General features: G+C 27.9%; 1 protein-coding gene across 1 annotated transcript in view; it reads right to left on the bottom strand.

Moving 5' to 3' along the window:
• The window catches only part of LOC100570079 (phenoloxidase-activating enzyme), a 15,899-nt gene extending 6,230 nt beyond the window's left edge, over positions 1 to 9,669 (bottom strand). Inside the window, exons 1-3 of the mRNA XM_029489947.1 lie at positions 9,569 to 9,669; positions 9,408 to 9,482; positions 6,106 to 6,144 (exon numbers count right to left, since the gene is read on the bottom strand). Coding sequence (XP_029345807.1) covers positions 6,106 to 6,144; positions 9,408 to 9,482; positions 9,569 to 9,669 — 215 coding nt within the window. The remainder of the gene's footprint in view (positions 1 to 6,105; positions 6,145 to 9,407; positions 9,483 to 9,568) is intronic.
• Positions 9,670 to 12,881: the final 3,212 nt, after the last annotated feature.

Raw genomic sequence — 12,881 nt, 5'->3', positions numbered from 1 at the left:
CACGACTTTAAGCTAGGACAATCTTTAAAAATCTTTTCTGTTCACTGTCCGTCCTATATAGAGTATGGTGCTGTTCTTTGGAATCCACATACCGCAGGCAACTCTCGACAACTTGAAATGGTGCAAAGAAAATTCTTAGTTTCGCTGGATTTATTTTAGATATACACCATCAGCCTCACGATTACGCCCCTATTTCCGAATTCCTCAATATTGATACGCTTTCTAATCGGAGCATCACTCTAGGGTTTAAGTTTCTGAATGGATTGTTGTCAGGTAACATAGATTCGCCTTACCTTTTAAGCCTTATTAATTTTAGAGTACCTCAACGTTTTTCTCGAAATAATGCTCCTTTCTACATTCCTTCTTACACCTCTAATTATTTAGCGAATGAACCTATCACAAGATTAATGTCTCTTGCCAATGTTGACGCTTCCCGCCTCTGTTAATGCTTATACCATACCTATGTATATCTTTATAATTATAATGTTTTTTTGTTATCTAGTACTTATAACAAGAATTTAATTGTAAATCTGTATATATCTAACTTTGTTTTTCCAAAGGGCTAGACCCGTAAATATGAATAAATAAATAAATAAATAAATAAATCACTTATTAAATTCTTCAATTCAAGACATCTAGTTGACGAAGCAGATAAAAAATATGCAAGAGGTAATTTCCATTTTGAGTATAAGCCTCGGGCAATAAATACTAACGCTTGAGAGGCTACTTTGTCATTTCTTCCTTTATGTCCAAGATCCTCATAACCTTCAACTACATCCAAGTATTTAGAATATTCCTAGTACTATAGTACTTAAATCAGGTAAATTAATTTTTTGTACATTTCTTAAAAATCTATATGTTCCGGGTGAATTATAAAAAAGGGAAATCGCAAATTGCTTTTCTTCAACTGACCACGGTTGTCTAGATATATTTGCTCGAAACATTTGCATTTCAGAAAGTACTCTAGAATTAGAACTCTTATAGTTTATTTTATTTCTGAATTTATTAGCAATTTTTAATTTATTTCTTACTTTAAACAGTTTTGTTAGTAGTTTGCATACCATTGATGATTTACAATTTAATTTTTTTTTTTTTAATTTCTATCACATTTCTCATTTTTCTTTTAGTTGGTGTTTCAACAACAATATTATCAGAATTTTCATTACTTGAGAAACTTGTAAGCTGAGAATTTTGGCACTTTTTTGGAGTTGGCATATTTATAATTTCCTGTATAAATAATGTTGAGGAAGGTGATAAATTAGGTGTTGCTGAAGTTTTATTATGGGCATTTTTTGGAGTTCGAAGTTTAATCTCTTCCTCCAAAGTATTATTAGAATTTTTTTGTGAAAAATAAAATATTGGTGTAATAAAATATTGGTGTTTCTGGTGATCTATTTAAGTAAGTGAGTGTCGGTTTTAAAACATTTAAATCTATTTCATCATCAGTGTCTAGAGTATTTCCTAATAAAGGATCTGTTTGTGATGATGTTGATGATGTAGATTGATGTAGTTCATAAGAAGAGTTGTCAATATTATATTTTCGGGGGATGGCTGTCTTTATCAATATGACACGATTGCCTGCCTGTCTAATGTCACATTTAGAAAAATGGTGAGCACAAACATATTTTGCAGAAAGTTCTTCATGAGTTAAAATAGTTAAGTCAATATTTCCTTATGAAACAAAACCAGAACAAATTTAATTAGAAAATAAAAAAGGTAATTAAATTATATATATATGCATTGATTGAAAATGAATCTATGATATAGGTAGCGTAAACTTATTAATATATACATCATACATCAAAGGTGGGCAAGTTAATAAGAATAATTAACTCAAGTTAAGTGAACACAGTCGCACAACTTTACAATAAAGAGTCCATGTAAACATTTCCAGACTAGGGAAATTCCCCTTACCCACCAATAAAAATTTACAACAGTCATACACTCATACCTTATTTTAACTCTAAAAAAATTGTTTTTCTCATAAGTCATAGTTAATAAATAATAATTATTATTTAGATTTACAAAATTTTTGTAAAATCAAATATAAAAATTAACTTTTCTTGTTTTTACATCAAAAGTCACTAATAATTTTGTTTATATCCAATTTAAGTTTTTTTTTATATTTCAATATTTAATAGTATTTAATAGACTGATATTCAAAAGGCGATCTTGTTGAATTGAGTTTTGCAGATAATTCTTAATCAATTTTAGTAGTACTGTTTTTAAATTAAAAGTAAAAACAAATATTATAATCTATGTATTTTACAGACTATGGTACCTACCTATATAAGATCTTAGGGGCCCCTGTGAATAATTGCACACCCGATACTCTTGTAAATTGCACCACGCCACCACTTAATGAACAGTGTACATAAAAAGTTAAAAGTTGATAGTTAACAAATAATACATTTAACTCTTAAAGTTTAAAGTGAATATGGAAAAAACATTAATTTAATTCAGTTTAAAAAGAATTAATCTATATTTTTGATTAGTACATGAATCACATATTATATAGAGTATCTAATGGTGTTGTTTCTGATTTCTTAAATTACAATAAACAATTTGTACTGTACTTTTATTATAATATATACTGCAGCATACATAGATTACCTATTGTAATTTAGTCATATCAATATAATATAATTAAATTATACATATCTCATAGTCAATTAATAATTTAACAAAATATAAAAACATAGATTATTTTTAAATCAACTGAATAATGGTAAGTTTTTTAACATTGTTTCAAGATGGATTTATAAATTTACCTTGCATTGTTTTATACTAATACCTAGTTAAATTTTTAAGTGATTTAATATTTACATTGATTTTATAATGTATGATATTATTATAATATATTATTATAAAATCAATAGTAATTCAAAATAAATAACTAACTAGGTAGTTAGGTAGGTAAGTTAAAAAGCTTTAAAAAATAACTTTTTACTAAGTATTACCCACCTTTGGTTTCATAATAATTAATATTATATTTAAAATTATTTTATATTTTATAAATTAATGCTTCTTGCTATATAAGTTATATTGTAAATTTAGGTATATACCTAGTTTAATTCACCAATATACTACTGACCTGATTTTTTAACCCATTCTTGTGCACGAAGAGGGTCATTTTTGGGAAAATGAAACAATGTTAACCCGGGTTCTTCAACTTTACTTCTAAAGCAGTTGAAGAACACACATTTATTACTCCGAGCCATATTAATATTATTAATAATTATACAACAATACGACAATTAATGACAATGTTTATGCTCAACTGCTCAAGTTCAACACATAAAATGCTTTGACGATATAATATTACATAATTATACGTAATTCTATTTCCGAAAGTAGATATAATATGGATATGTTTATTATTCATAACCGTATGACATATTGGGATTTGGGAAATCCTATTAAGCATATACTTATTTTTCTATCCTATTAACTATGTCTAATAGCAATTAATAGGCAGTAGTGCAGTACGCACCTGCACGGCGGCATCGCCGGCCGCCGCAGTACCCGACCAGTACCCGCTGGTAATAAACTAGCGCTTCTAACGAGTCGGGTACAAACTAAATATTCTCGGGTACATTTCCGATCGAAAGTTATTACCAAACGATCACACGGCGTTGGCTATCTATGTATGTTTAATCTATGGTTCAGGTCACTTGAGTGTTATTCAATAATAAATATTAATTATTTATATTTTATAAGCAATGCTAAAAAGTAAAAATAAATATGTTTAAACCACGGACTAAGATAGTCTCTTAGATACTCTCTTAGATACTTAAGATACTATCTTAGTCCGTGGTTTAAACTTTGAATTTCTATTTTTTTGATCAGTTACTTATCACAGTAATTGATAATGATAACAAAATGTAAACATTGCCCAATCTGCATATGGCGGCCAAACTTCAATAATTGAAATTTGAAACGAGTCGGCTATCTAGTTTAATAATATATTATATCATTGATTATATCTATGATGGTGACTGACTTCGATGATAAGAAGGAGACTGCTATCTAGTTTTATTATATGTCTATGGTACCTACCTATGTAGACATGTAGTGTAGTAGTGTATAATATTTTACTAGCTACATTGTTATTTTAATTGAACTAAACTTTATAGTTTATTAGCCAAACTACTTATTTGAATAGCCAGAACTTGGGTTGAATTTCGAGTTGAAAACATTATTTTTACGACACATACATATTTTAGTTACCTACATAAACGTTTAGTTGTGCGCAATCCGCATGGACATTAAAGGTTTCTTGTGCTCTTTAGCATTTCCAAGCGGTTGTTCAGGCGCTACACAGAATTTAATGAAATTTATAATTTGTCTTGTGGCATACCTTCGGTTGACATCAATTTTTTCGGTCAACCCGTAAAATATGAACAGGTAAAAATTTGTTTCAATATAGGTACTTGAAATGTACATACATTTTAAAAAATCGAATGTTTTATTTTCATTAATACCACTAATTTTTCTGTAGATTTTCTTCGTAATAACGCATATTTTTCAAATATAATTTTATAAAGATTAACTACACACGTTGTGTCGTCGTCGAGTAGAGTTCAAACATGAAGCTCCTACTCTAAGTACCTACCTACTAATAAAGTAAACCAACATTAAAGAGCTCCAAACGTAAAATAACCTTGTAAAAATGTATTATATTTCTTTATTACTTACCTACTTCTTTATATTACTTTCTATAGTTTTGTGCGACACAGAGAGCGTTACCGTTACAGTTGCCATGACAACCAAACAGTAACAAAGATGATATTAATGTTAAAACGTCTATAGGTTACCCCTATAGAAACCGATGATTAATATATTTAGGTTACCACTATACCTATGTACATAAAAATATCTGATCCCGTTCACTTCGTTTCCCATTAAAATTGCCAACTCTATATGAATAATATGTTTTACATATCACCATGGCAACCATTTATATACAAAACATTCCATCGGAAATTTCAAAATAATATATAATTGGTTGCCATGGTAATATGTAACGTAACGTTTTTCGATTCTATGTGCCAAAGCAAAGACATAAAATGTCAAAAACACCACGAGGCGCGTTAGCGTCGAGTCGCAGTTCTTATGAAACGCACTATAGCTACAACTGCCCCGGCGTCAGTATTTTTGGGGCGCCAACATTTTGTCGTCGGAAATTTGCTCTCTTGTGAATTATTAAAACTTTTGAAATTCAATTATTTCAATAACAATATAATATTATATAATATTAATGTATAGATGTTTGACATTAAAACAGCTAATATAGCAATTTAGCTATCAGCGTTCGAGAATTAATAATATAAGTACCTGATGATAGTTCCTTAATACTTCTCCCGAATTTGTTGTGGTTTCAATATTCAATAAACAAGTTATTTATAATAATACGGCGTATTTTGCTAACGCGTGCGGCTTGCCTCTACAAAAGTACAATCAATTTATTAGTCTATACAAACTCGAGCCACAGTATTTGCGAAACCTGTGATTACTGATTAATAATTTGAGTGGATATCAAAATCGTAAACAAAATTAAAAGACAAAAAAACACTTAATGTTATTACTTATTAACAAATACAGACAAATTCAAAATATGTGTCAAAAAATATAATATTAATTTGCAGTTTACCTATTTAGTTTTATTAAATTAATTTTTATTTTGTTCATATTAATATGATCCATAAAGTAGGTACCTAAATATGTAAAAAGAACAAACAAAAAAACTTATAATATTATGATGAATTACAAACAGGACTTTAGTGGCATACACACAATTGTATTTTTGTGGTGGTCGGAGGAGTTGAAGGAGGAGTGTTCATGAAATTATTAGACATTATTTTTATAAAAAACACACATTATTGTAAAATAAATATTCTTTTCTTTACTCATAATCTAAAAAGTGTATGAAGATCTCTCATATTTCCCGTTGTCAAGCGCCAATTTTTTTTTTGCACTGAGGCACAAAATTTCTAAATTCGGCACTGTATATATTATGTCAAGTCATTTGAGCTGAAGTGTAAAATAAATATGGTCATTTTGGCTCAACAAAGTATATAAAATAAATAATAGTTTAAAACTCACAGGCTGTGGAGCGCAGACTGGCCAGCTAGTCCTGTCGTTCTGTAGCAATAAAAACAAAATGACACAAAGTGGCGATTTGCGCTTACACAATATAATAAAACCGCAGCGATTTTCGCCAATTTTAAATGACATTCAGTGCTCGAATTGTGGGAGGGGGTACGCAGGGGGACAGAGCTCCTCTACTATTTTAATTTTGTTTTGCGTACCCCAACTATTTTTTTTTACTTGAACGGGGGGACGGACCAAACTAATGCCCAAAATATTTTTTATTAATATTTGGAGAGGATTTAAATTGTTTTGTCAAAGATAAACCCAATGAATACCTAGTAATTTTACATTTTTTAATATAAAAATATTTTTCATCCTATCTATGGTTTTGACTAGTAATGTTCAACATTTTTGACTCGCGATCCACTGTTTTTGTAACAATATTTTCACGACTCGTGTCACCTTTGTATAGGCCATATAAGTTTTGCGTAATTTCTCGTGCATAAATGTGCCCAAAACATTTCCAAAAAAGTTTCAATAAACATTTATTTAAGTTTCGAATCACAAGTAAGCTCAATTTATTGATTTTAGTAGACATTTTAACTATCATTATATCTACTATAAAATATGGTTCTTCAATTCATTCATAACTTATTCGAATCCATAATTTATAATTTTATAATAAACTTATTTTTTAAAAACAAAAAAGACTTGTCACGACCCATTTTTATAGATTACGCGACCCAAGATTTGGTAGCGACACCGGTTGAATACCACTGGCTTAGATTTCCTAATACCTTGTTAATTTTTTTTATTATTGTTTGTTTGTATTTATGCCCAGTTTAGTAATTTACAGATATTATGTACCTATAATAAACTATTGTATTATAAAATATCTGAAAAAAAAATTAGTTATAAATTATGAATTCGAATTTCGAATAAGTTATGAATGAATTGAACAATATGCACACTTATGCACGGGATATTACGCAAAGCTTATGTTTTTTTTTTCTTTTATGTCTTACAAAGGTGACACGAGTCGTGAAAATATTGTTACAAAAAAAGTCAAAACCATAAATAGGATGAAAAATATTTTTATATTAAAAAATGTGGAATTCATTAGGTTTATTTTTGACAACAACTTAGATCTATTCTTAATTTTAATAAAAACTGATTTGGGCATTTGTTTGTAAATATCTGTGAACTAGTGTTTACAATTGACATGGGCCGGTATGCGTCTATAGCACAAATAATTATTAAGATATTATCAGTGATAATTATAAATCTTTTCTTTCCTAACGAAATATGTAGATAGGTATTATCTCTATCAATAAAAATTTCGAAAAATAAAATATGAATATAAAATATAAATCCATATTCACTTACATGTTACAAAGGCACATATCGTTAAATATGTTATATTTGGAAATAGAGTAGAAAATTCTGTAACTAAGGTGAAATGTTGTATTGAAAAACTAGGAATTGGTTAAGGGGGGGGGGGGGGGGTGGAAGGCGAAGCCCTCCACGAGTCTGCGTTGAATAATTTTGCACTTGGAACGCAGTTTATAAATTGTTGGATTGAGCTCCTCTACTTAATAATTCCCAATTCAAGCACTGATGACATTTATACATTGTATAATTTAACACAGTTCAAAGGCCTGCGCTTTGGACCTAAAATAAATGTATAATTGAATTCAATACAAAAGAGCGGTGACAAATCTTGTGCAACTAATATTTCGCACATTTTTTTGTTACTTGCATAGCTACATCTATTTATTATAATAATTATTAAATATAAAATAACCATTTTTATTTGAACAACTTCAATATTACAGAATTATAATGTATTTTTTTTGTTAAAGTCGGATTTTGATCTAACGCAGTCGTGTTAATAAAATAATACAGAAATAATCAAAACATAATATATAAGGTTGGTTTTAACCTACGTTTGAATAAAATAAAATCAACAATTTAAATATTAACTAACATCTAATTTGAAATATTTTATTCCAAACCAGTTCTATAAATAATGGTTATACTGCTGTAATAAGCATTAATTTATTATCTCAGGTAACCGGAAGGGGGGGGGGCTGGAGATTACTAAGGAAAATTACAATTTAAGCACGTTTTAATAATAGTCACTAAGTTACCATAAATAAACCAAACTATAACTGAAACAAAGAAAATAATGAAGATATGAAGAACCTAGATAGGTACCTACATAATATTTCAAAATACGAGCAGCAGCCAACCGGGTATTTGTCTGGCTTTACAGTCTGTTACACTGCTACAGTTGTACAGTGCAACTATTTATTATAATGTTAATTAATTATTAGTGATATTATTATTTAAGAGTTCTTTCTCAAATAGATAGATAGGCCGTATAGGTACCTACGTATTAGAGATACTATTGAACTTTGGTTCTAAGCACAAAAGAATACTCAAAATATCGACTAACGTTTAACTAACCTTTATCTTAAAAATATTATACAATATCTAAAATATTATATTCTGTGTTATGAATCATGACTTAGAATACCTATTATATTACTTAATTTATTCTTCTACTGATCATGCCTTTTGGTAACTTGTGAATTGGAATCTAAGACTATATAATTAATGTCAGTAGGTAGCTATTATAGTTGCTCCGATTATGAGTTTATACTTTATTGTTGTAAGATAGGTAGAAAATATTTGTTAATTACCTACGGCTTTAACTTGAATAAATGATTTTTTGTCATACTTATTGAACAATATTAAATATTAATTACTGATTACTTATTTCTTAAATACGAATTAGTGTTTTTACCTACTTATTAATTTATTTTTATGCTGATCTTGCGTCTTGGTAACTTGTGAATTGTAGGTAATCTAAGACCATAATGTCAGTACCTATTATATTTGTTTCGTTTACGACTTTAATATTCTAAGATATGGGGGACGGAGTGGCCGAGCGGACTAAGGCGTCGGTTCGAAACCTAGCCACGGGTGGCACTTCTCTTCGAACAGTCACGGTGTCCGGATAGAGAGGCCGCCATCCCTCCACCTGGGCATGGCGATACTTATGGGTGCCCACTTAAAAATTCTGTCAAACTAACAAGCACACGTATTTAAACCTACAGTACCCTCCCCCAAAGTTAAAAACAACTCAATAGCCTAAGTTGTGTTTTTTAAAAAAAATATATTTATCTATAATTTTGTTGACTATAACTTTAATTTGAATAAATTATTTTTTAGTTTTTTCATGCTTATTGAATAATAAAATACACATATTTATTGTTTATATAGAGCTATTAATTATAAAATAAATATACCTGATTCGATTCTTAACCTCCATAAACCATCGTATTTCCGTAGTATAGTCCTCGACGTTGTTATAATGTGAAGAACTGTAACAATACAAGCCAAAAATAAATTATAATAACAATAATTATTAATATTATTATTATTATATATTACAGGTAGGTATAGTAACGATCTGTAATCAAGTTTTACTGAGGAATGAAGAACGTCTTTGGATATTATATTATTTTTTCTGTCCTTGTATACAAGGCAAATTCGTTGTAAACACAGCATGTTGATTATTTTGGTGGGGTGTTTTTTTTTTCATTAAGAGTCATACTTTATGTTTGAACACACATAGTTGTAGTTAATCAGAGGGAGAAAAAATAAAAAAAAATACAATAAATAAATCACGTTTATAATATGTAAATATTATAATGACGTAAATTCACGTCGAAAGCAGGGAACCGATTTTGAAGTAAGAGTCGTTTGGTTTATAAATGTATACGATTTTGATTCTGAAAAAAAAATTAAACTCACCAGAAAATTGTCTATAGATCCCACAAATCACTTTATAAAAACTAAATTTTATATTATTGTGAACTGTAATTGAAAACTTGAAAATATCAACTTTTTCGAATCATAATTAAAATTAAAAACGGAAAATGTTTCGTACGATTTACAGACATTTTTCTGGTGAATTCAAATATTTTTACAGAATCAAAATCAGACAAATGTTTTTGTAAAATTCGTGTGGTGAAAATGATATGGCTATCGAGTTGTTGACATGTGCATGCGCGTACGAAAAAAGAAACCTGAATTTAATTTCACACACACTATAAAAAAAAAATAATAATCATTTACAGCATTTCCCGGGCGGCTATGACAAGATTAGAAATTACCTAAACGGTGCCCCTCCAATAATGACCGTAGCGAGGCACCTTAATTAATATGGGATAGTATTTTTTTCCATAATGATTTAACTCGAATAAATGAATATTCGGTTTATTTTGTTTATTGATAGAGCTCAGAATTCATGAATTAAAATGTTTTTACCAATTTAAATAAAGAGTAAAAATTGTTTACATGTTATTATACAGTAACTTGAGTCAATCATTTTGATTGTCATGTTAAGTTAATTTTTTTCCTAATATAAGACCTTGTAGATTTAAAATAAATTATATTGTTTTGTAATTTTTTTTCCTAAAATGAATTATAATTAACAATTGGAAATAGCAAATATTATTTAGATGTTAACTGCGTTATATGCAGAGTCTGGAATTATATGCATTTGCATATTTGTACTAAGTGTATGTATACGTCTACTGTCTTGGGAGTTATAAAATTTCCACAGTTCATATTACACCGAATATAAACACCAAATTTCGTATTATATATTTTGCACATTTAGAGGACTATTGCATATTTGTTCATGAATGCATATAACATGCAAATTTAATGGTTTTAGATTCTGAGTGGAACGATGAATGTATTGATTTTACAATGATGTGTGTTTTTTTTCAAAATAGTTTTCAAAAGCGCCGTGAAAAACAAAAGAAAAATTAAGGAAAAACGGGAATTTTTACGCAAAATCTGTTTTCGAGAAAATTGATTTTGGTTTTTGGTGTAACATTAAAACGAATGACTGTAGATACATGAAATTTTCACTGGTTGTTTATATTTCCATTTTATATACATGATAAATTTTTCAAAATATTTCGATTTGTTTTGAGCTGTTTACGGACAATTCCAGTTTCCAATTTAATTAGTTTTTTTTTCTATGAATGTCAATAAAACTTTATTTGTTGAGTAAAAATATTTGAAAATTTATTACAAGGCTCCTACTATATTGTTACAATGACATTTGAAAATTATTAAAAATCCTTAGTCACGGTTTTTTTTTATTAGCATTTAAAGTTCAAAAATTGACAAAATATGGAAAAATCACGAAAATTACCTAATTATGTTGAGTTTATAATTCGTAAAAATTTTTCTTTTTAGAACTAAGATTTTAAAATTTGATACAAGATTCATTATAGGATAATCTACCTTTATCAAAAAAAAAAATGTCTATAAGAAACTCAAATTAAATTTTTATGAGCGTTTGAAATTCATATTTTTACAACATTTGATATTTGCTCGATTTCTCCTGAGACGATTTTCTTATTTTGTTGTAATTAAAAAACTAATGACTGTAAAAACTTGGAAATTTCACTGAATGTTTATATTAGCATTTTATATATACGACAAAATTTTGAAAATAATTTGACTCTTTTTGAGCTGTTTACGGACATTGTAAGTTTTAAATTTTTTTAGTTTTTTTTTCTATAAATATCAATAAAGTTTTATCTATTGGGCCAAAAAGTGTAAAAAATTAATACAAAGCTCCTGATACATTGTTACAATAGCAGTTGAAAAATTCTAAGAAATACATAAGCACAGTTTATTTTTATAGTCATTTAAAGTTCAAAAATTGACAAAATATGTAAAAATCACGAAAATTAGCAAATTATTTTGAGTTAATAATTCGTAAACATTTTTCTTTTTAGAACTAAGATTTTAAATTGTAATAAAAGATTCCTTATAGGTTAATCTACCTTTATCAAAAAAAAAAATGTTATAAGAAACTCAAATTAAATTTTTATGAGCGTTTGAAATTCATATTTTTACAACATTTGATATTCACTCGATTTCTTACGTAACGATTTTCCTATTTTATTGTAATTAAAAAACGAATGACTGTAGATACTTGAAAATTTCACTGAATGTTTATATTAGAAATTTCTATACACGATAAAAATTTGAAAATAACTTGACTCTTTTTGAGTTGCTTACTGACATTGTCATTTTTCAATTTTTTTAAAATTTTTTTTTTCTATAAATATCAATAACATTTTATTTGTTTGGTAAAAATGCGTGAAAATTAAATGCAAGGCTCCTGATATATTGTTACAATAGCAATTGTAAAATATTAAGAATACATTGGCACACATTTTTTTTATAAGAATTTAAAGATCGAATTTTGACAAAATTTATCAAATTTAAAATTGAATAATTATTTTGTAGTTAAAAATTTATAAAATGTTCAACTTTTATATGTAAGGATTGAAAATTCAAAACAAGATTTCACGTAAATATTTAATTCTGTTACCAAAAATGCTAAGAAACACATAAGCATAGTTTATTTTTATAGTCATTTTAATTTCCAATTTAGACGAAATTACATATTAAAAAACCTGGAATAACTATTTTAGTTATTTTGTTGTGATTGTAATGATTGTATAATATTATTTGTGGGTACTTGAAACTTCTAAAGTATACTATTATATATCTATGATAGTACCACGGTTTATTGTTGATGTATAACGCGTTACCTGATTGATATTGTGATATGATTAATTTGGAATTTATTATTAATACCTATTATAGGTCAATTTTTTTTTAATACTATAGATAAGTATACCTATAATAGGTATGTCTAATACCTGGACTGACAAACCGTCTCC

The sequence above is a fragment of the Acyrthosiphon pisum genome, chromosome A2 (genome assembly GCF_005508785.2).
Source record: "Acyrthosiphon pisum isolate AL4f chromosome A2, pea_aphid_22Mar2018_4r6ur, whole genome shotgun sequence".
In the NCBI taxonomy this organism is placed as follows: Eukaryota; Metazoa; Arthropoda; class Insecta; order Hemiptera; family Aphididae; genus Acyrthosiphon; species Acyrthosiphon pisum.
The sequence above is the reverse complement of the archived record's forward strand: the minus strand, read 5'-3'. Positions and strand labels throughout refer to the sequence as shown.